Raw genomic sequence first — 22,415 nt, 5'->3', positions numbered from 1 at the left:
TAAATAACCATAGCTGCCTAGAGCTTCATTCAGCGGATTTTTTTAACACCAGTCAATCATGCTTACACTTTGCAATCAGGCAGGCTGTGACAAAGTATCCGTTCCTAGAATTAATAACTACTACGGGGATAGAAATAGAACCCTTAGGATAAGAATTCCATACTTACTTAATAGTTTGCCTAAAGCCATAAGACGTGAAAATAATAAGACTAAATTTAAATCTATGTTAAAAAAGCATTTTCAGACATTGTAGCAATTAATTACCTACTATAAGTTATTTTAGTTACATAACTGGAGACTGACGACGACCCTACAGTCAAACTCATTATTGAGTTTTGTGGGGCTACGACTATATTTAAGAATACCACTGTTACATTAAAATAAAAAAAATAAAAAAGAGATTTAATGTTTCGTCACATCTAAACACACAATAGGTATACATAATTTTAAACAAATAAACTATAATTATCTAAACCAAAACTATTATAAAACTAAAATTTTAAATCTAAAATGGGCCCCCGTGGCATGGTGCCGAGGATGCTGGCAGCATTTCCTCGCTGGATCGCTATGCTCAAGCGTTGGGCGAGGAAGCTACCAGCTCTCTTATCCCCGGTCCCATCCACCAGCTGTTTCGCCAGTTGACGGTATAGGCCCTGTGCTGCGGGGCCCCACGGACCAAGAGTCTCGACTCCAAATGCACCAAAGTTGTAGTTGGTGTCGAGACTCCCGTATTTGCGCTTTTTGAGGGCCTCGGCCGCCTCGGCCGCCGCGCCGGCTTTGTGTGTAGTACCGTGGAGGTGGGAAGGTGCTAGCGTGTCAACACAAGTAGCGTCCCACACGAGCACACGGCCCATCCTCCACGGAATCAAAGACATCCCGTCTGGTCTCTTGCCATCTTCTCTGGCTATACCGGCAGGCTCTAGTATAGCCGGAACGTTGACGTTCAAGTGACCGACGGATTATGTCGTTAAATACAGTTGGCAAGCAAGCCCGTGGCGCCCCAGCTGGTCCAACTTCAAGCCATAGGAGCGGCATAGGTGCGGTGCGCAGATTGGGGCCCCTAAGCATAGCCCCATTGACAATCGGAGTGTTTCTGAATCTAGGTGGAAATAAAAATAAATTGGGTTTGGCCTTTACTCGTTCTACTCATCGGAAGGTGGCGCTAGCAGTGGTGCGTTTCGCCGGAGAAAGAAACAAATTAAAAAAATATCCATAGGTACATTTTATCCTATCGTTAATTGCCTTCCCGTCATAGCTACCTACCTAATCAATCAATCAAATAATTAAATTCGTTACAATGAAAATGAAATAAAATTATAATTTAAAATAACATTGAAAGGTGAATTAGCTAATGAAATAAAAACAAAAATTAGAACACATTTTTTTCTTGTAAAAAATAAATGTGCTCGTGATACTGAATAAATAGAATTTATAATCATATTTTCTAAAATTATAAAATAGTGTATACAGTACAATTCCAGATAGGTAAAAAGTGGGTTAAAAGGTATTACCGTAAGACGACGTATTACAATAGTACCTTTTTACGTAATACATACTACATATCGAATGAAACGACGAAAGTATGCCCTGGCTTCTGCAATTGTGCATGTAATGTAAGGTATTAGTAAATAAGATTAGATCGCATTCCAATAATTTATGTTCATTTCTTTCAATATAAACGCTTTAAAGAAACATTTTCGATATGCCCCCTAAGCGGCGACCTAGCCTCTGCGAGGCTCCGGGCGGAAAATCTTTGCGAGGCCCCGTTGTTTTACTTCTTTTGCCTCTATTGGTAAGCCGTATGAGGGTAACACCTTGTAGACATCAGTCCAAATGCCGAGCTTCAAAAGAATGGAGCTCGTTCATGAATTAACGTCCTCAACTATATGATGGTGTATTACAGATGACGGCGGGCGCGGGCGTGTTCGAGCTGCAGATCCTGGAGTTCAGCAACTACCGGCTGCAGCTGGCGAGCGGCGCATGCTGCGGCGGCGCGGGCGGCGCGGGGGGTGTAGCCGGAGCGGCGTGCGCCGCGCCGTGCCGCACGCGCTTCTCGCTGTGCCTCAAGGAGTACCAGTCGGCGGCCGCGCCCGGCGCCTGCTCCTTCGGCCGCGCCGCCTCGCCCGTGCTCGGCACCGACTCCTTTACGCTCGCTGAGCCGCTCTACACGCTCGCGCTGCCCTTTTCTTTCCGGTGGACGGTTAGTATACTATCAAAGAGAATTTGAAATAGAGGTCGATTGTCAAAGAAAACTTTGTAGCCACAGTAAATTTACTGCCACCTTTCTACGCATGATTAAAACTTTTAGAACGCCATTTGACTTTGATCCTTATCCTTTCACTGATATGTGTTTAATTTGTTAAATACCAAAAAAGGCTCCATCTAATAGATCAAAGGCCAAAGATATGGGGCCGTTTCGAGCGATGACGCCACAACCTTTAGCCGATGCCCGGTAAGACGGCGCCACTTTTTGATATTTAACACATATCAGTGAAAGAATAAGGATCAAAGTCAAATGGCTTGTTTTTATACTACGTCGGTGGCAAACAAGCATACGGCCAGCCTGGTGGTAAGTGGTTACCGTAGGCTATGGACGTCTGCAACTCCAGAGGAGTTACATGCACGTTGCCGTCCCTAACACTTTGCACCCTCGTTGAGTTCTGGCAACCTTACTCACCGTACTCTGTTCTAAAAGTTTTAATCATATGTCGAAAGATGGCAGTAAATTTACTGTGGCTATAAAACTTTCTTTGACAGTCCACCTCTTTTTCAAATTCTCTTTGACACTATATACATCCTCTTGTTATTTTATACAGTGTAACTTTTGGATGTTTGCGACTCCGGTTTTCATTTTACTAGTTTATGAATGAGAATTCCTCGCTGTGACAGTAAATCAAATAACATTTTGTCCCTAACGATTTACATCTCACCAGTTGAGCTACTCTGAAACTGAGCTTAGATGAGATTCGAATTCGAACAAATTCCCTAACTACTTACTTTGACTAGTTAATATTTGTATCGCAGTAATTCTAGTGTTTGTATCGCAGCGCTCGTTCACGCTGATCCTTCAAGCGTACGACGACTACAACTACACGACGGCGGAGGGTACGGAGTCGGGGCTGATCGTAGAGGCGTGGTGGTCGGGCATCGTGGAGCCGGGTGCGGCGTGGCACGCGCTGCGGCACGCGGGCGCGGCGGCCGGCGTGGCGTACCGCGTGCGCGTCTCCTGCGCGCCGAACTACTACAACACCACGTGCACCACCTTCTGCCGCGCGCGCGACGACAAGTTCGGCCACTACGCCTGCGACGACACCGGCGCCAAGCGCTGCCTGCCCGGCTGGCGTGGCGACAACTGCGAGCAGCGTACGTATACAACGTTTCTTACTTGACCTTCAGAGACTTGCTCTTTCTGTTCGCTGCTTCTTTACTCACCTCGTTTTCTTTGTTGCAGCTGTATGCAAAGAGGGCTGCCATCCAACTCACGGCCGCTGTGATCGCCCCGGAGATTGCGAGTAAGTTTTCCTTTGTGATAATTATTTAGATTATGCACTATGTCTCATATATTAATGATCGTTTTAATTTGTTGCGAATTGACTATGAAGGTTGTGTATTCACAGTTGCCGGCCCGGATGGCGAGGCGCGCTGTGCTCCCAATGCCAGCCTTACCCGGGCTGCAAGCACGGCTATTGTAACGGCTCCTCCTGGGACTGCACGTGCGACACCAACTGGGGCGGCATTCTGTGTGACCAGGACCTCAATTATTGCGGCACACACGAGCCGTGCCAGCACGGCGGCACCTGCGAGAACACAGCTCCCGATCAATACCTGTGCACCTGCGCCGAGGGGTTTTCCGGGGCGGACTGCGAACGTGTGGACAACCCGTGCGCGCCACAGCCGTGTGCGCACGGTGCGTGCTCGCTGCGCGCGGCGCCGCCCGGCTTCAGCTGCGCGTGCGCCGCGGGCTGGGGCGGCGCGCTGTGTGATCAGGACGTGGACGATTGTGCCAGCCAGCCATGCGCGCACGGCGCAACCTGCCGTGACCGCCTTAACGGCTTCGATTGCGAGTGCGCGCCCGGCTGGACCGGGCCCACTTGCACCGAAGGTATTTCTCTCGTAATTCATCTAGACATTATTTTTTACCAGAAACTTATTTATTTGACGACTGGTCTGGCCTTGTGGGTAATGACAATGACCCTGCCTATGAAACCGATGGTCCCGGGTTCGAATCTCGGTAAGAGCATTTATTTGTGTGATGAACACAGATATTTGTTCCTGAGTCACGTATGTATATCGTCGCCTAGGACCTATTAGTTAGTACAAGCTTTGCTTAGTTTGGGGCTAGGTCGATCTGTGTAAGATTGTCCCCAAATATTTATTTTATTTATTTACTTACGATTTGGTACATGGCCACTGGTATAAGACTTTACATGACTATGTATACTCGTAAGTAAATTTTAAATGACATACATTCGATCATTGTTACACTGCGTCGGCCATCCTCCATACGTGTATTAATTGTATCCTCAGACGTCGATGAGTGCGCGATGACCCCCGAGCGTGAAGGCGCCGAGGGTGCCGAGGGTTCACTAGGCCCGTGCGTGAATGCGGCGGCGTGCAGCAACACGCCGGGCGGCTACCTGTGCTCGTGTCTGGCCGGCTGGACAGGCCGTGACTGCGAGTCCAACGTGGACGACTGCACAGGCCAGTGCCTCAACGGGGCAACCTGTATAGACCTGGTGGACGACTTCCACTGCGCGTGCGCGGCAGGCTACGCGGGCCGCACGTGCGAGCGCGACGTGGACGACTGCGCGCCACGTCCGTGCCGCAACGGCGGCGAGTGCGTTGACCTGCTCGACGCCTACCGCTGCATTTGCCCCGTCGGCTTCTCCGGCGTCGACTGCGAGGTGAGCGGCAGTCCATAAACGACCTTTTGCGCACCCTTCATCAATCACCTGTATCTAACCTTATATTATTATATATTATATGACTAATCTTGCAATCTTTTTATATCTAGTGTACAGTCAAGGTATTAAATATCGACTCGGACAACGTGCCAAAAATATGTACACACTACTTTAATATATAGGCAATAAGGTCGTGTATACATATTTTTGGAACTTTGTCCGTGTCGATATTTAATACCTTGACTGTACCTACATATTTTACTTGACTAATCGTAATTTAACTTTCACCATTCAGGTTACGTTGCACTAACACACTAACGAGTCTTCTGCTTTTTTAGCTGTCCTCCTGTTTTGGAAGGTATTGTCCGGTAAGTGATAATAAAATCAGAGTTAAACCAAGATAAGTATGCAACAATTTTGATAGCACACGCACCGCACGCAGTGTGTGTGTGCGAAGTGTCTATGAAATTTTGATGTATAAAGCTACGTATAAATAACACTTGCACTGCGTGTGCTATCAAAATCGTTGCAGACTTATTCGGTCTAACTCTATAGTCTAAGTTTTAATGTTAAGTATTGGTGTTGTCATTTAACAAAAAGGGGTATGATGATGATGATGGTATCCTGTTATCCCTCATCAGGGACATAGGGCTCTCAGAAGGGATTTCCATTTTTCACGCTTCAGCTCGGCCTCCTCCGGCTCCGCCCAGCCGAGGCCAACTGATACAGCTGCCTTTTCCACTGTGCGCCTCCAGGTGGTACGTGGTGACCTTGCCCCCTTTTGACGGGAATTTTCCAAGTCAGCCCTTGCTTGGATAGGTGGTCGTTTGGCCGTCGTAAAACATGTCCTATCCAGCGTCACTCCCACAGAAGTATCTCCTTTTCTAAAGGGTTTTGTCCGGTAAAAAGGGGTATAAGTATTTATATTTGTGAACGTATGCAGGATGACCGCGACCACTGCGCGGGGTCGCCGTGCGCCAACGATGCGCCGTGCTACACCGCGCAGAGCGACTACTACTGCCACTGCGCGCCGGGCTGGACTGGCAAGAACTGCACGCAGTACCGGGACCGTGAGTACCGCGTCTCTGTACACTCTATTAGTTACTCATATTTTGTAAATAAGAATTGAGACGCCATTTACAACACACTTTATATTATTACATTTAAACGCGTATACATGTTCATTCAGTAAACGATATTGCAAAAATAAAAAGCTTAGCAATCCGCCGCCGCTTATATAGGTCGCTGGGAACTCGTATCGCGCGATGTGTGCAGAGCAGCGCCATCTACCATGAAATTGAATAAACTTTCTTGCTTGCCGCAACAGTCTCCATCACTACAACATACTCCAACTCTATTCGTCTCCGGTCATGACCAAATGGTGTTCGCGAGTGCCCGGAAAGCACCACAAAATCTCACAACTACGAACAATTCTATTCTATGAGGGCCAGAAGTGAAGTTGTCTATTTTTTCAGGAGCAGTGTTAGAAAACGAGTCGTGCGTGAACGGCGCGGCGTGCGAGCACGGGCAGTGCGTGCGCGCGCCGCCCGCGCCGCCGCGCTGCGTCTGCGCGCCCAACTACGCCGGACCCACATGCCAGGAACGTAAGTATCAATAAACTTTGTCTCCAATATGCTCGGAAATGTTCACCTTATTGTGGCAAAAATAGTATGAGAAGTTCTTCATTATGGTCAAACTCTAACTTAAAAAAATTCAAACCATTATTGTCGTGTTTTAGCGGGCGGGAAGTTATTACTGTATTATTTCTTACTTTTTAAAAATACACTAAGAGAAACGCAAACAGCCAATTAATATAGCCGCGAGCTGCGTCTACATGACGCGATCGGCATCGTTTCACTGCTTAATAAAATCAAAGACTATATAACTTTTATATTTTTTTAAGGATCTTATGAGTGCAAATACAGCTTATATTGAATGGTACTGAATGGCAGAATAGTTGTGCCTGAAACTTTAAAAAAATAATTAAAGAGGGAAATTGTTTTTGATTTTAAGATTCGATTTGAGCGCTGGTTGATGCTTAAATTATGATTATTTTACCTTATTTCCTCGCATGCTTCCCGTGTGCCCTTCCCCGGCCTCTGCCATAATGTACTATTAATACTATAATTCTAATGATGATCCTAACCGATTTGTGGCTGCTGTTATTAGCTAATTTGTAGGAGACTTGCATATTATCCCCCGATATATGCAGAGATGTGACTTACCTAACAAGGAAAGGTACCCAACTGTCCGGTTCGGTGTTAAAAGTATCTAAGATTTTTGTATTTGAAATACTTTTATTGAAAATATTTTGTATGTCGTATTTAGATACTTTCTTTACGTATCCTAGTACTTTGTAAATACTTATTAGCCGAGATACTTTTTCTAATTCATTGTGAATTAATTTCACCGTTTTATTTTCAAAACGCATGCAGCGTATTCGTGTTGCAGCTTTACATTTCTACCTACTTTGAAAATTGTAACCCTCTTTTAATGTGAACGGCGAAAATAAATCTAAGTTCGCATGATACCGTCTCGTTGACCTGAATATTATATAACGGGAGAACCAAAGAGTCTGCACGTCACAGTGACAAGACGTGACTTTTCATTAGAAAAAAAGTAGTTAATTAGTTTATCAGAAAAACTTACATCCTATGTTAGTACTTACATCCTATGTTAGTACTTACATAAAAACACTTATGACTAATTAACTACTTACTATACATAAACATCCCTGCGTACCGTACAGATAGGACCACGGGCAAGATAGGTTATTTAGTCCTGCCCATCACCACCGAAAAATAAAAATCTAATTTCCATTAGCAACAGAAAATACATATCTGTTCTGTTCGGTATTCAAGTTGAATCAATGAATGTACTAGTATTTAAGTAAAAATTGTAAAATTGCCATTGTAAAAAAATCAATTAGTATAAGTTTTAAATGAATAAATACTATCTTATTATCTATTATATTATCTAATTACCTAAGAAGGCATTTACTATTGTAGATTGTCATACTTGATGATTGTTGCAGGTGTGGAGGAATGTGTGGCGAGCGGGTGCGGAGTCGGCGGCGCCTGCGTAGAGGTAGCGGGTGCGCTGCGGTGCGTCTGCCGCGCCGGCTTCAGCGGCGCACACTGCGAACTTGGTAACTATTAGCTATTATTGTTCGCTAGCTTATGAATCGGTTTCACATGTCACTTATCAAGCCCCTTACGTTTCAGAGGTCGACGAGTGTATGGGCAACCCGTGTCGCAACAACGCCACTTGCGTCGATGGCGTTGCAGACTTCACCTGCATCTGCCGCGACGGGTGGACCGGTGAGACATCCTATCTTCAATAGATGACTCATATTTTGATTGCCGCTGTCGTTTAGGTCTACACGCAATATTATTTTGTGTTCAGGAAAGACCTGTGCCATCCGTGGGGAAGACGGAACTCGCTGCGTAGACGGATCTTGCGGTAACGGCGGCACTTGCGTGCGCGAGGCGGGCGTGTGGCGCTGCGCGTGCCCCACCGGCTGGGCGGGCTCCACGTGCGAGACCTCGGCGCCCGCCGCGCTGCCGCCCGCGCCAGCATGTGCGTGCGCGCACGGCGGCACGTGCACCGCCGCGGGCGCCGCCTGGGCGTGCACGTGCGCACCGGGCTGGACGGGTGCGCACTGCGAGCACGCGGTAGACGCGTGCGCGGCGGCGCCGTGCCGCAACGGCGGGCGCTGCGTGGGCGGGCCGGGCTGGTGGACGTGCGAGTGCGCGGCGGGCTGGGCGGGCCCGGAATGCGGCGCTCGCGTGCCCCCCGCGCCACCCGCCACGGACTGCAGCCCCGCGTGCCCCGCGCCCGCAGCCTGCGTGCACGACCCCGACCCAGAGCGCCCCGCACGGTGCGTCTGTCCCCGCGCTGCGAGACGCTGCCTAGAACGTAAGTTTTGCACTAAATTGTCACTTACCTATTTTTTTTCATGAGAATCCTATAGGTTTTCTCAGTTCTCTTTCGTTGTCGGTGACTTATGGCACTTAAAGGGGTAGTAACCGGTGGTGTTGCTCCTGGTCGTCTTCCCGACGGCAGTTTCAAGTGCCCATCTAGTGGGCCAGCCCCGATAACTAGTGAAAACATTTGTTATGGCGGGTGTCTGGACGTCTTTGCAATAACCCAGTCATACTGTTCACTTTTTCTACAATAGCCCAATGCTTGCTGCGATCGGTTCATGGGTTCTACAACAGGCGTTCTACATGACATTAAAGGTCTCCAAGGCGCCTCTACGTGTTGGATCTATATCCCCACGCAAGTCTATCATAATAATAATAATAATTCAGCCTATATACGTCCCACTGCTGGGCACAGGCCTCCTCCCATGTGCAAGAGGGCTCGGGCTATAGTCCCCACGCTAGCCCAATGCGGATTGGGGACTTCACATACACCTTTGAATTTCTTCGCAGATGTGTGCAGGTTTCCTCACGATGTTTTCCTTCACCGAAAAGCTAGTGGTAAATATCAAATGACATTTCGTACATAAGTTCCGAAAAACTCATTGGTACGAGCCAGGATTTGAACCCACGACCTCCGGATTGAAAGTCGGACGTCATATCCACTCGGCCACCACCGCTTCTTCGCAAGTCTATCATAAGACCGGGATTTAGAGGCCATTGAAATCCCAAGAGATATAAAATAAATTCATGTATTTCGACCAACTTAGGACCATACTCGTATTATTATTATTATTATTTTATTATTTATTGTTCGGAGAACCAACAGCTATAGATTGTACAATAGTTATATATATAGATAACAAAGAGCCAATTATAGGTTCCCACCGGTAGCAACAGGTTAACAGATAATTGGTGGTTAGCACTAGATTTTTTTTTTTTTTTTTTACAACGTGTTACCACTAATATTTTTAAATATTAATACTTATTATATTATATACTGAACAAAGAAACCAAAACTTATTAGTAATCTTAATACGTTAATCGATACAATAATATGCCAACACATACGACTCGCTCACTCAAGTAATTTGTCTGTTAGAATCCGTCTTATAGTTGTGATGTTGCTATTAAAAACGTCTATATCCCGCTCCTTCGTTAGTTCATTTAGACTTTTACCAGCTCGTAGTAGAAAGCTATTCTTTCTGTAATTACGTGATGAAAAAGGAATTGAGAGGGGAGGGAAGTATCTTTTAGACCTAGATGGAGTATTGAAGGAGAGCTTAGCGAGCAATTCAGGACAATCAATGTTACCATTTAAAATATTAAGTATATAAGTAATATCTGCAATCTGTCGACGTTTATGTAGTGGGATAAGGTGATGTTTTTTACAAATATTCTCATAATTGGATGAATTATAAGGAGTTTTCATTTTAAAGCAGAGGTATTTTACAAACTTTTTCTGTATACGTTCTATTCTGTTAATGTAAATATTATAACTGGGGTTCCAAATTTGAGACGCATATTCAAGTTTACTTCTGACATATGTACAATAAAGAACTTTTATAGTTTTAATTTGGGTAAAATGTAAAGAACTACGCATTATGAATCCCAAAGTCTTGGTAGCACCAGTTACTATATTATCTATATGAGTATCAAATAAAAGCTTTGAATCATGGGTGACTCCCAGGTCCTTCATACATGACACAGATTTAAGCACATGATCATTTAGCTTGTACGAAGTTGGAATTGAACTTTGTTGTCTAGTGAAGGTTAAAGTAAAGCATTTAGATACATTTAGATCTAATTTATTGGTCTGGCAATATGCAACAAGACGTGTAAGGTCATCTTGTAAAAGAGCAGAGTCATCCAATGAATTAATTTTGGTAAAAATTTTCATGTCGTCAGCGAAACATAGCAATTTGGAAGTGTGGAAACAATCACTGATGTCATTGACAAATATATTGAAAAGCAAAGGCCCCAGCAACGATCCTTGAGGAACGCCACTGGGAACAGTTACCCAGCCAGACACATAGTTGTTAATGACAACAGCTTGCGACCTATTGTCAATATAAGACGTGAACCAGCGCAACAGATCACCGTGAATACCCATATTACTTAACTTGAGGATTAGCAATTTATGGTCAATTTTATCGAACGCTTTACTATAGTCTGTGTAAACTACATCTACTTGACTACCTTCAGACATGATTTTAGTTACATAATCATTAAGGAGTATCAAATTTGAAACGGTAGACTTACATCGCAGGAAACCATGTTGGAAAGGACTAAAATAATTCTTAATTGCCGCATATACTTGAGTATAAACTAGTTTTTCAAGTACTTTAGCAAGTATACAGAGTTTTGAGATTGGCCTATAATTAGTTACTTCCGTTTTTGGGCCTTTCTTATGAACGGGTGTAATGTAGGCTGATTTCCATATGGAAGGGACGTTACATTCAGCAAATGAGCGCTTGAATAGTAGAGATATTGGAATCACAATTGTATTCGCGCAATTAATCAGAAAGAGGGCCGGCATATCATCAGGTCCAGCTGATTTGGACGGATCCAATTTTAACAGTAACTTTATAAGAGCATCTGAGTTAACTTCTATATTACTTATATGTGAGATAGAACCACCCACAGAGTCAACCGGCACCGCTTGATCAATACTAGGCGCAGAAAATGTTGTATAGAAATAGTTAGAGAAAGCCTCACATATATCAGCGGCCGTATTGACCAATCTTTCGTCATACTTTAAACAACTCGGTACACCATGTGAGCTAGAACGCGACTTAATGTAGGACCAAAACTGCTTCGGGTCTCTAACGATATTATTTTCGAGGCGTCGAACATATGTTGCAAAACATGACTGTTCAAGTTTTTTGACCCTGTCCCTTTGAAAATTAAAAGAGATTAAATCTGATATATTACCATATGTACGGAATTTTCTTAGATATTTAGATTTCTCTTTGATAGATTTTTTTAGCGCGGGCGAATACCACTTAGGAAAACTATCAGTATGACATATTTTACTAGGGATATATTTAAATCGCAGTTTTTTAAATGTGGAATAAAAAAAGCTAACCGACTCCTCTAATGAGCGTCGCGAGAATTCATCCTCCCAATTAATCAAGGTCAACTCGTTGTTAATGGAACTATAGTCACCTTTATTGTAAAAATATTTTATGCGAGGAGCGGGTTTTAAACTACTTATTTTTGCAAATTGAATCGAAACTAATATAGCTTTATGATATGGATCAATCGGTACTAAAGGGTCCGAACACTCACTAACATGTACTACATCATTGGACAAGACAAGGTCTAATAACTTACCATACTGGTTACGGACATCGTTATATTGATTTAAGTTTAGCGTGTTTAACTCATCAATTAAACTACACTCATCGTTAGTTTTATAATTCGAGGGAATCAAAGTAGAATGCTGATGTGTCCATATAATATTGCTCATATTAAAATCGCCTATTATTAAATACTTGTCATCACACCCACGTAATACCGCTTCACCTAGGCTGTTGAGGAAATTAGATAATTGCTGTGAGAAGGTATTACCATTATTTTGTTTACATAAGTATAAAACACATAGGTGCAGTTTAATTGATGTGTTTTGATGGCCCTTAATAGTCAAGGTCACCCATAGATCCTCGGCTGTTGATTGATAGGTAGGTTGCGGAATGACTGCCAGCTCCCTGCGAGTAGCTATAATAACGCCACCTCCTCGATTTTGGCCAGTTACAAGCGGATCACGGTCTCGCCGCCAAACGACATATCGATCATCAAATAACTCCGTGTCCAATACTCCATCTAGTAGCCACGTCTCTGTTAGTAAAATTATGTCATAAGATGAAATGTTTAAGTTACGATAAAATAAAGAAGTTTTGGAACGGAGTCCCCTCACGTTTTGGTAATAAATTGTAGGATAAATACCTCCCTCGTTATTATTTAAAGCCATTTACGAGTGCAATATACGCAATAATAAAATATCAACAAATTAACCGAGCTAGGTAAACAGTGAATTAACTTAAATAAGCGTATTAGGTAAAATAACTTCATTTGCAACTGGAAATAAATGTAACGCAAAGTAGAAATCGTAAGAGGACATAAGCGGTTTCTAGTAAGTGCGAAAGAGCGAGTAATTAAGCATAACTTAAAAGGTCGATGATAGACGAAGACAAATATAGTTAAGTGAGCATGCCCTGAGCGGCGCATCTGGAATGCGTATAGCGATAAGCCGTGCACCCGATAACAACAAATAGCTGGACCGGCCGGGCCGGGCCATGCAGTGATACTCAAACTTTGGCATACATGGCCGAAATTGTTGTTAGCACAGGTTGACACAACTTTAGCGAACAGAGAACACTTTAAAGACAAAAAGAAAACTAAGATCCAAATTAAAGTAATCTGTTTAAATCACTTTCGTTGTTAATGACGTAAACTTTCGAGTTGTCATCCTTGCGTACGTGAATCTTCGCAAATTTCACCCACACATATTTATAGTTCTTGGATTTCAATTCGGTTTTCGTTTTTGTTAGCAGCATTTTATAATCAGGTGTTAGATGATCATTTACAAAGATCTTGTTATGACAATCCTTGAATCCGAGTTCTTCCGCTGATATAGTCTTCCTCAGTCTCGCCGAAGCAATGAAGTTCTCTTTAATATATCGATTAACGAAACTAACGATGATGGATTTTTCTTTAGAATTGTGAACAGGAATCCGGGATATGTAATTAATACTGTTGGTTTGTATCGGGAACCCAACTATCTCGCCGATGTGTTTCATGATGGTGAAGAGGTTCTCATTATTCTTGAGTGGGACACCTTTAACTTCTAAATTGTTTAGACGGTACCATTGGTCACGATTTGTGATCTCACTCTTAAGCTGAGCTAACTGTTGGCTAAGTGAATTAATTTTGACATTATTTGCTTCGAGATCGGGTATTTTCTTCTCAACTTCGTCTAAACGCAAAGTGCATTTAGTCAAATTAGCACTATTTGATTCGCAAGAATTTTTTACCTCAGCCAGCTCCAATTTTATATCTTTTACGTCTTTCACTAGACCTGGGAGACACGCAAGGTGAACCTCCATTTGATTCAGCTTCACCATAATGGAATCAAGATCAGTAGCCTTGGAAGTTGTAGGTGTTGGCTTTTTGCATTTTAGGCACTTCCACGCCGCTTTTCGACTAGCGCTGAGTTTTCTGTATTCTTGCTCAGTTTGGTTAGCACAGCAATATCCTATATTATTTTCGCAAGATCCACAGCGAATAGCGTCACTAACATCGTCACCACACAAAGCACACTGCATGATAGAAATATTTGTAAACAAAAATGAAACTTTGAGAAACACTGGCTAGTAAGACAAGTTCCGTAGGCTAATAAGTGGACACGTGCGACGTAGGCGAGCGAGCGCACCAGACTGTATTACAGTATTACATTACTTATAATATTACATAATGTTAATACTCGTAACTATCTATCATCGCTTGAGGGTCATTTTAGTATTTTATTTTGTTTGTCAATTTAAAGGTTTCGTTTTGAATCTAAGTGTTATTTTATGTAGGTGGCGTGATAGTTAAGAACATATTGTGTATACATACAAGGTGCCCGTGAGCATTGCGGAGGCATTGCGAGACATTTTAACTAAGCATTCCTGGTTATATTTAGAAACTAAAATATCATATAAAATTTTCTGGATTAGGCCTAGTTTGAGAGATAATTAAATATTTTTCGAAATCATTCTTTCGCCATAAGTTGGTACAAAACACATTTTTGACTGCGGTATTGCCACTTTATAGAAATATTAGAAAGGCTACATTCATGACAACATTGTCAGACACAAATGCCATGCAGAGTTAGCTTGGTCCGACTCTACTTACCTTATTCCGTACCTATTGTTAATTATAATTCATATGTGATGATATTTAAGTAAAATATTATTTATTACAGAAATCGCCGGTTTGGAGTTGGACGACGGTTTCTCCGAGTGGGGCGTGGACGAAGAGGAGAGCGGCGAGGCGGGCGCGGGCGGGGGCGGCGGCGCGGGGGGAGGGGCGTGCGGCGCCGACAACGGCACATGGTGGTGGGGCTGCAACGCCTGCTGGTGCCGCGCCGGCGCGCCCGTCTGCACGCGCCTCTGGTGCGGCCTGCCCGACTGCCTCGCGCCCGGCGCGCAGCCCTGCCGCACCGATGAGGTACTTTAACTTTACTTTTTCTGTTTTTACTCATTTTCAATGAAATCTAGAGTGCACATCTGTTTTAACAGTACACGAAATTCTTTGCTTTTTGAATTCAAAAAAATTATTAAACGTGATTGTAAAATTCGTCTGTTGTGTTTCCAGGTGTGCGTCCCGGCGGCGCCGGCGCTGTGCCTACGGCCCGTGTGCGCGCCGCTGGGCGAGTGCCGGCGCGTGGCGGGGCGGCGCGTGGAGCCGCCCGCTCTGCCCGCTCCCGCCGCCTGCTGGCCCGGCGCGCGCCCCGCCGTCACCGCCGCCGCCGCCGCGCCCACCGGCTGTGCGCGCGTGTCGCTACAACTCGCGCGGGAACGTCTCGCTCGCGGCGCGCATGTGGAGCGTGCTTGTGGCGCGCTACGCCGCGCCCTCGCCGCCGCGCTGGCTACGCGCACCGACAACGCGCCGCCTCCGCCGCTGGTGCTACTCTGTGATCTCGCCGTCGACGACGACGACGCACTTGATCTCGCTATTGTGAGACTAACTATTTTTTAATTCATTTTATAACTATTATCTACTAGGTATTGCAATGGAAACTTTTGCTTGCCCACTTTACACGCATAATCGTATAACAAAGAATAAAATCGTTTTAGTGGGTCGGAGAGGAAGAAAGTTTGGAGGGCGCGTCGAGCGCCGGCGCGCTGGCCGCCGCAGTGCGGGCGCTGAGCGAGCTGGTGGCGCGGCGGCGGCTAGCGCACCATCCGCTGCTAGGCGCCGCGCTGCGCTTGCGCGTGCCGCACGCGCCGCCCGCGGCTGCCGCCTCCACTGGCGCGCCCGGCCTGCTCACGCTGGCGGCCGTCGTGCCCGTGCTGCTGCTGGCGGCGGCGGCGGGCGCCGCATTCGCCGTGCGCCGCCGTCGCGCCGCCGCCGCCGAGCGGTCGCGCCGCTGCGACGAGGAGAAGTCCAACAACCTGCAGAACGAGGAGAACCTGCGGCGCTACGCGAACCCGCTGCGCGAGTCCCCGCGCGCGGCCGGCGGGGTGGGGCCGGGCGGCGCGGTGCGCGCGGGCGAGCCGCTGCCGCGCGCGCACTCGCTGTACAAGGCGCAGAACGCGGACGCGCGCAACCACACGCCGCCGCGCGACAAGGAGCTGACGAAGCGCGCGCTGCCGCCCGACGCGCCGCCGCCGCCCGCGCCCGCGCCGGCCGCGCGCCACCCGCCGCCGGAGCGCCTCACGGTGCTGGTGTAGTGATACCTGCCGCCTATCCTAGTATAGGCCTGGCAGGCTCTAGCTGTAGCTGTACGTGTAGGTAGAGTGAGAGTAGTGACTAGAGATGTGCCGACTAGTCGCCGACTAGTCGGGAAAGCCGACTATCCGGCTACATTTATAGTCGGCGACTAGTCGGCGACTAGTCGGCAAAATGAGCCGAATAGTCGGCTGCCTAGATCTTCCAAAAAAATAAGGAAATAAAATAAAAAACCACCATACTCGAAGTGTTTGCCGATTGGTACCAGTCCACCTCACGAAATAAGTACTTGGCATTGATTACTTTACTTGAATCACCTTCAACATCGTCAAAAAATGTCCACACGCGTGATTTTCTTTTAGACATAATGTTTATAAAGATCACTACTTGTTTATTTAAACTTTTAAACAACAATTACGATTCGTTTTGTATGTTTTTCTAATAATAACACACCGGAGCAACAAGTGAATCGGAAAGGTAAACAAAACTAGTCAAAACATGAAAACGCAACCACGTGCGGCAGCGAATCAGGCGACCCGAACGTTCCCGATTACGCCCGAACTTAGGCGAAGACCATAGTCGGCTACGCCGACTAGTCGGCCGACTAGTCGTCCACCTGACTGCCGACTAGTCGGCTAGTCGGCTAGTCGGCCAAAACCGTAGTCGGCACATCTCTAGTAGTGACCTCCCGCCGGGACCACGACTGCCGTTGATATTTATTGTGAACGAGTGATGTCGCGATTGTAAATATGTATTTTTGTGTAAATAATGTTAAAAGAGTGTATTGTGTATGATTTTAAATGGAGCGAAGAAAATTATATATTTTTGTAAAATAGAAGGTTGTATGTTGAAATAGAAAAATGTTGCAATAAAATGCTACTGAGTTATACCTTTGTTTTATTTTTAACCCCAAACGCAAAAAGAGGGGTGTAACATGTATATGTTTGACGCCAATGTCTGTGACATCGCAAATCTCCAACGGACTGGTTCCGATGCATTTTTAGGGTTCCGTACCTCAAAAGGAAAAAACGGAACCCTTATAGGATCACTCATGCATCTGTCTGTCCGTCTGTCACAGCCTATTTGATCCGAAACTACTGAACCAATAAAGTTGAAATTTATAAAAGTTTTACAAATATTAATTTTATGAAAGTTTTACAATCTTAAGAAAAAGGGCTGAAAAAATTGAAAATGAGTGTTACAAGAATTATATAGATAGTTCCGAGGATAAAATAAATTCACATGTAAAATATTTTTGGAAATTTATTAAATCTTCAATGTCCAATAATGGTATACCACAAACAATGAATTACAGGGGGGTTTCAGCATCCGACGGGGAAAGTATTTGTAATATGTTCAGTGATCACTTCCAATCAGTCTTTGAACAGTCCACTTTGCCACCTCTGGACATTAACTCTCTGGAACCTCCACCAAAGCCAATTTTAAACTTTAGTGGTATCATTTTGACAAATGAAATTGTCCTCAAATATCTGAAATCTGTTGATATAAATAAGGGCGCTGGACCTGATCGTATACATCCTTTACTAATTAGTAAATGTGCTGATACTTTGGTTGTTCCCGTCACTAAAATATTTCAGCAGTCTATCAAGGAGGGGAAAGTCCCGCAAATCTGGAAAACGGCGTGGATCACACCTATACCCAAAGGTTCTATAAGTCAGGACATCGAAAAATATAGGCCTATCTCCAAGTTATGCCAATTCAGTAAAATATTAGAGAAAATTGTTACTGATCAATTATCATACGCTGTCCGGCGTCATATCAATCCGAGTCAGCACGGGTTCTAGTTCTAGTCAACAAGGGCCGAAGTGTGGAGAGTAATCTTTTGTCCTTTAGTGAAGTCATACTAGATGCAATGGATAATAAGTATCAAGTGGACGCAGTTTACACAGACTTCGCCAAAGCGTTCGATAAAATTTCTTACAATACGCTTTTGGTGAAACTTTGGAACCTTGGCATCCACGGTGATCTTTTTCGATGGGTAAAATCTTATATAGAAAATAGGTCCCAAAGTGTTGTACTCGGAGGTTTCTCATCGGCTTTTAAAATAACTACTTCAGGTGTCCCACAAGGGTCCCATTTGGGTCCGTTATTATTTATTTTATACATAAATGATATCACGGAGTGTCTAACAAATTCAAAAGCTCTTTTATACGCCGATGATACTAAATTATTTCGAGTCATTAAAACTGACGTCGACTGTGCTCTGTTGCAGGATGATTTAACTAGGTTTGAAACTTATTGTGTGGAAAATAATCTGTTTTTAAATAGTGACAATTGTTCAGTTATTACTTTCACGCGGAAAAGGGATCCCATTGCATTCAGTTACCGGCTGTGTGGCAGTACTCTAACACGACAGCACAGTATACGTGACCTAGGGGTGTTAATGGGTGCAAAACTAACGTTTAACCCTCATATAGATCATATTTTAAACAAGGCATATAAACAACTGGGTTTCGTTCTTCGCGTGGCAAAACCTTTTCGAAGACCTCTCACTTATAAACTTCTTTATAATAGTTACGTTCGCAGCAGATTGGAATTTGCTTCTGTGGTTTGGAATCCTTTCTTTAATGTCCATAAGACTCGAATTGAAAGACTCCAGAAAAAGTTCATTAAAGCACTGGAATTTCGAGTGGGTCGTAACTATGTAAATTACGCTTCCTCGGCTACACATCATAATATCCAGCCACTTTCACTTAGACGATCCTGTACAGATTTAGTATTTTTATTCAAAATTATTAATAACATTGTAGATGCCCCCGACTTATTACATAAAATTGGTTTCCGTGTCCCCCGTAGAAATGAACGTAGTTGTCGCAGTAAGGCATTATTTAGCATTTCTAACAGCAGAACGAAATACGCACAGCATTCATATATTGGGCGCGCATGTACGCAGTACAATGAAAAATGCATGTACGCAGATTTGTTTTGCAATTCATTAGGCCTTTTTAAAAGAGCAGTATATTCTTTTCTAAAATAACGGTTAAAAGTTGCAGCAACCTGATAATAGGTACCTGTGATTTAAGTATTTTCTCAGTTCTCTACATATATATATATATATTTTATATATAAATTTACGCTTTTGTTATGTACGCTATAAGTTTACACTATTATTATTTTTTCAATTGTACATCGAATAATTTAAAATTAGGAAACTATAGGTCTATAACGAAATCAATGCATAGCTATTAGCTAAGTTGCTCATATGTTTATTTTAAGACTGTTTGTTTCTCAATAAATTAAAAAAAATTACTATACCTACATACTATTAATAAAATTAAAGTACTAGGTAATGAAAAGTTAAAATCTGCACTCACACACAGCTCTCAGTCACGATAATAACGAAGCGTTGCTGATCTTGAATAATAAATGTGTTCTCGATACCCTCAACATGAGTAAAACATGCGGTCCATACATTATTAGCAATTTTCATCGTCTCCCCGCGAACTAATTCGACCACGTTAGAATTTAGCTGTGGTTGCGTGTTGTCGATGTCAACAATGTCGTGAGTGTCATACCACGTTTCATCTGTCACAACTATATTTCGACCTTCGGACCTTCTACGTTGGTATTGGTGGCTCTTTCACTTGTACCGAGACACATATTTTTATACAAGAATACTCTTAAATATGAACTTGTCCAAATAATCTCCTCTCAGAACCCATCGATAAAGGCCACTCTGACAGCGGAAAAAACGCTTCAGCTGTGCTTCGTCACCAACAACTGCAACGCGAATCTATATAATGCTGTTTTTAAATGGGGCTGCAACATGGGGAGCTCTGAAGACTTAACATAGAGCATCAACGTGTACACGTTGCAGAGCTTTTAGCTTCCTAGGACTTCAGGGAGGACGGAAGGTTTTAATGATCATTAGTGAGTAAGTGAGTGACGAAATCGGTTTTTTTTTTTTTTTTTTTTTTTTTTTTTTTTTTTTTTTTTTTTTTTTTTTTTTTTTTTTTTTTTTTTTTTTTTTTTTTTTAGATATGAATAAAATGTATGTTATTAGAGTAAGAATAAGAGTTATGCAATTGATATTTTTAATGCTTAATAAGTCCACTATTGACTATCCACTATCCCGCGAAATTTGTTTTATCTAGATTATAATCCAAACCCAAGTTATGAGGGTAAAAAAAAAAAAAACGAAGCGCTTCGAGAAAAAACAGGTAGTGTGGAGTGCTTCGTTTTGATAGTCTTGGCGGGGCCACTGCCATGCCCCCGATCTGTAAAAAATACATTTTTTTTTTTTTTTTTTTTCTACAAATTTTGCTTTAAAATTCATATGCCACAAACGTATGCTCAACGGACAATTATTCCAATAGTGTTTAATATGCCCAATAGATGTCACTTTACATCAAATAAAACCAAGATAGATCACGCTGTTAAGATTTTCCTTAGACCATCCAATACATTTTAATTTTATAGGGGTTAGGAACGGTTCGGAGTTAGGTTAGGTTTTGAGTTAGGTTAGGTTTTGAGTTAGGTTAGGTTTTGAGTTAGGTTAGGTTTTGAGTTAGGTTAGGTTTTGAGTTAGGTTAGGTTTTGAGTTAGGTTAGGTTTTGAGTTAGGTTAGGTTTTGAGTTAGGTTAGGTTTTGAGTTAGGTTAGGTTTTGAGTTAGGTTAGGTTTTGAGTTAGGTTAGGTTTTGAGTTAGGTTAGGTTTTGAGTTAGGTTAGGTTTTGAGTTAGGTTAGGTTTTGAGTTAGGTTAGGTTTTGAGTTAGGTTAGGTTTTGAGTTAGGTTAGGTTTTGAGTTAGGTTAGGTTTTGAGTTAGGTTAGGTTTTGAGTTAGGTTAGGTTTTGAGTTAGGTTAGGTTTTGAGTTAGGTTAGGTTTTGAGTTAGGTTAGGTTTTGAGTTAGGTTAGGTTTTGAGTTGAGGTTTTTTCGTGAGGTGTTTATAGTGCGATTTTGGTGATTTTTGGAGTTTAGACGTAAACAAATTTTGGCTATTCATCCCGGTTACCGAAACGCAGCTTACTTTACGACTTGGCATTCTATTTGGATTTTTGGTGTTTTTTCGATTGGAGTGATTTTTGTGCGGTTTTTGTTTTGTGTTAAAAAAATTCTATCTTCTTTTTCTTTCTTTTTCTGTTCTTTGTTTTTGCTGGTAATTTTAAATTTCTTTTCTTCTTTCTTCTTCCGTTTTCCCGGTAACGCTGGGACTCTTGGTTCCGGAGTTATAGGGGAAACAATTGTTTGTTTTGAAGTTTTGTGTGTTGTCTTAATTTTCGGAAATAAAAATTTATCTTCTTTTTCTTTCTTCTTTCTTCTTTTTGAGCGATAGGAGTAGTTAGGTAAGAGTAAGACCTACCTAGCAACGTTTGGTTTATAACTCTCCGACGTCAGAGTCGGAAGTTATAAATTAAAATCCGGATTGCTAATCCAGTTTTTGCGGCGCTTCCAACTACTTTTCTTAAGTTGGTAAACTTTTGAAAAAAGATAGCGTCGTAACCTGGCTAGCTGGTGTCCGGGCGTTTGGGTATCTGGATAGGGGAGGTGAAACTCCGTATTCCTATCCTAGTCCCAAAATTTTCGGACGACTGCAAGGGGGGAAAAAAATAATTTTAGAACGCTAATTCCTTAAGTTTGTCAAGTGTGGCACAGATCACGCTTGACCGTTTTTACGGAATTAGTGTTTTCGGTCGCTTCCTCCATGGTTTTGGAGGGGGAAACGCCGGATCCGGGTGGGGATAAGAGAGGAGAAGGGGGGGAGGCAAGAAAAAGGGGGGGTTGCGGACGATCTGGAGGAATGGGGACCAACTCGGTGTCCCAAAGGGAGGCGAGCCTGGAGGTTAGCCAGGAAGGCGAGGACGGCGAGGACTCTGGAAGGGGGTATATTGGGGGGGGGGATGTATCCCCCACCCCTACTTTGGGAAGATTCTGGTCGGGGGGAAGAAGAGGGGTAAGACGTCTCTCTGAGACGTCTACTGACGAGTGGGGCAGTGTGGTGACGGACGGAGCCAGGAGCTCGAACCGGGACGAAACAGGGGGGAATATCAGAGAGAGACGGGAGAAAAGGGGCAGAGACCACCAGGACAGTGAGGGTGAGACGCCAGTGCGCAAACTGAGCACTTCCCGCCGTGGCCGTGGCAAAGGGCACTACACGGGACTCAGCGCCGCCAAGGCGCAACTGGAGGAC

General features: G+C 43.8%; 1 protein-coding gene across 2 annotated transcripts in view; it reads left to right on the top strand.

Moving 5' to 3' along the window:
* The window catches only part of LOC133528563 (protein jagged-1b), a 40,082-nt gene extending 23,742 nt beyond the window's left edge, over positions 1-16,340 (top strand). The window contains exons 2-14 of one of the 2 annotated variants that reach the window (XM_061865993.1): positions 1,904-2,200; positions 3,048-3,363; positions 3,452-3,512; positions 3,618-4,102; positions 4,528-4,904; positions 5,848-5,974; positions 6,380-6,508; positions 7,939-8,052; positions 8,114-8,224; positions 8,310-8,822; positions 14,796-15,040; positions 15,188-15,550; positions 15,670-16,340. In XM_061865993.1, coding sequence (XP_061721977.1) covers positions 1,904-2,200; positions 3,048-3,363; positions 3,452-3,512; positions 3,618-4,102; positions 4,528-4,904; positions 5,848-5,974; positions 6,380-6,508; positions 7,939-8,052; positions 8,114-8,224; positions 8,310-8,822; positions 14,796-15,040; positions 15,188-15,550; positions 15,670-16,266 — 3,735 coding nt within the window. In that variant the 3' untranslated portion in view covers positions 16,267-16,340. The remainder of the gene's footprint in view (positions 1-1,903; positions 2,201-3,047; positions 3,364-3,451; positions 3,513-3,617; positions 4,103-4,527; positions 4,905-5,847; positions 5,975-6,379; positions 6,509-7,938; positions 8,053-8,113; positions 8,225-8,309; positions 8,823-14,795; positions 15,041-15,187; positions 15,551-15,669) is intronic. The other variant, XM_061865992.1, reaches the window with a different exon arrangement.
* The last annotated feature ends 6,075 nt before the right edge of the window (positions 16,341-22,415 follow it).

This window comes from Cydia pomonella, chromosome 19 (genome assembly GCF_033807575.1).
Source record: "Cydia pomonella isolate Wapato2018A chromosome 19, ilCydPomo1, whole genome shotgun sequence".
In the NCBI taxonomy this organism is placed as follows: Eukaryota; Metazoa; Arthropoda; class Insecta; order Lepidoptera; family Tortricidae; genus Cydia; species Cydia pomonella.
The sequence above is the reverse complement of the archived record's forward strand: the minus strand, read 5'-3'. Positions and strand labels throughout refer to the sequence as shown.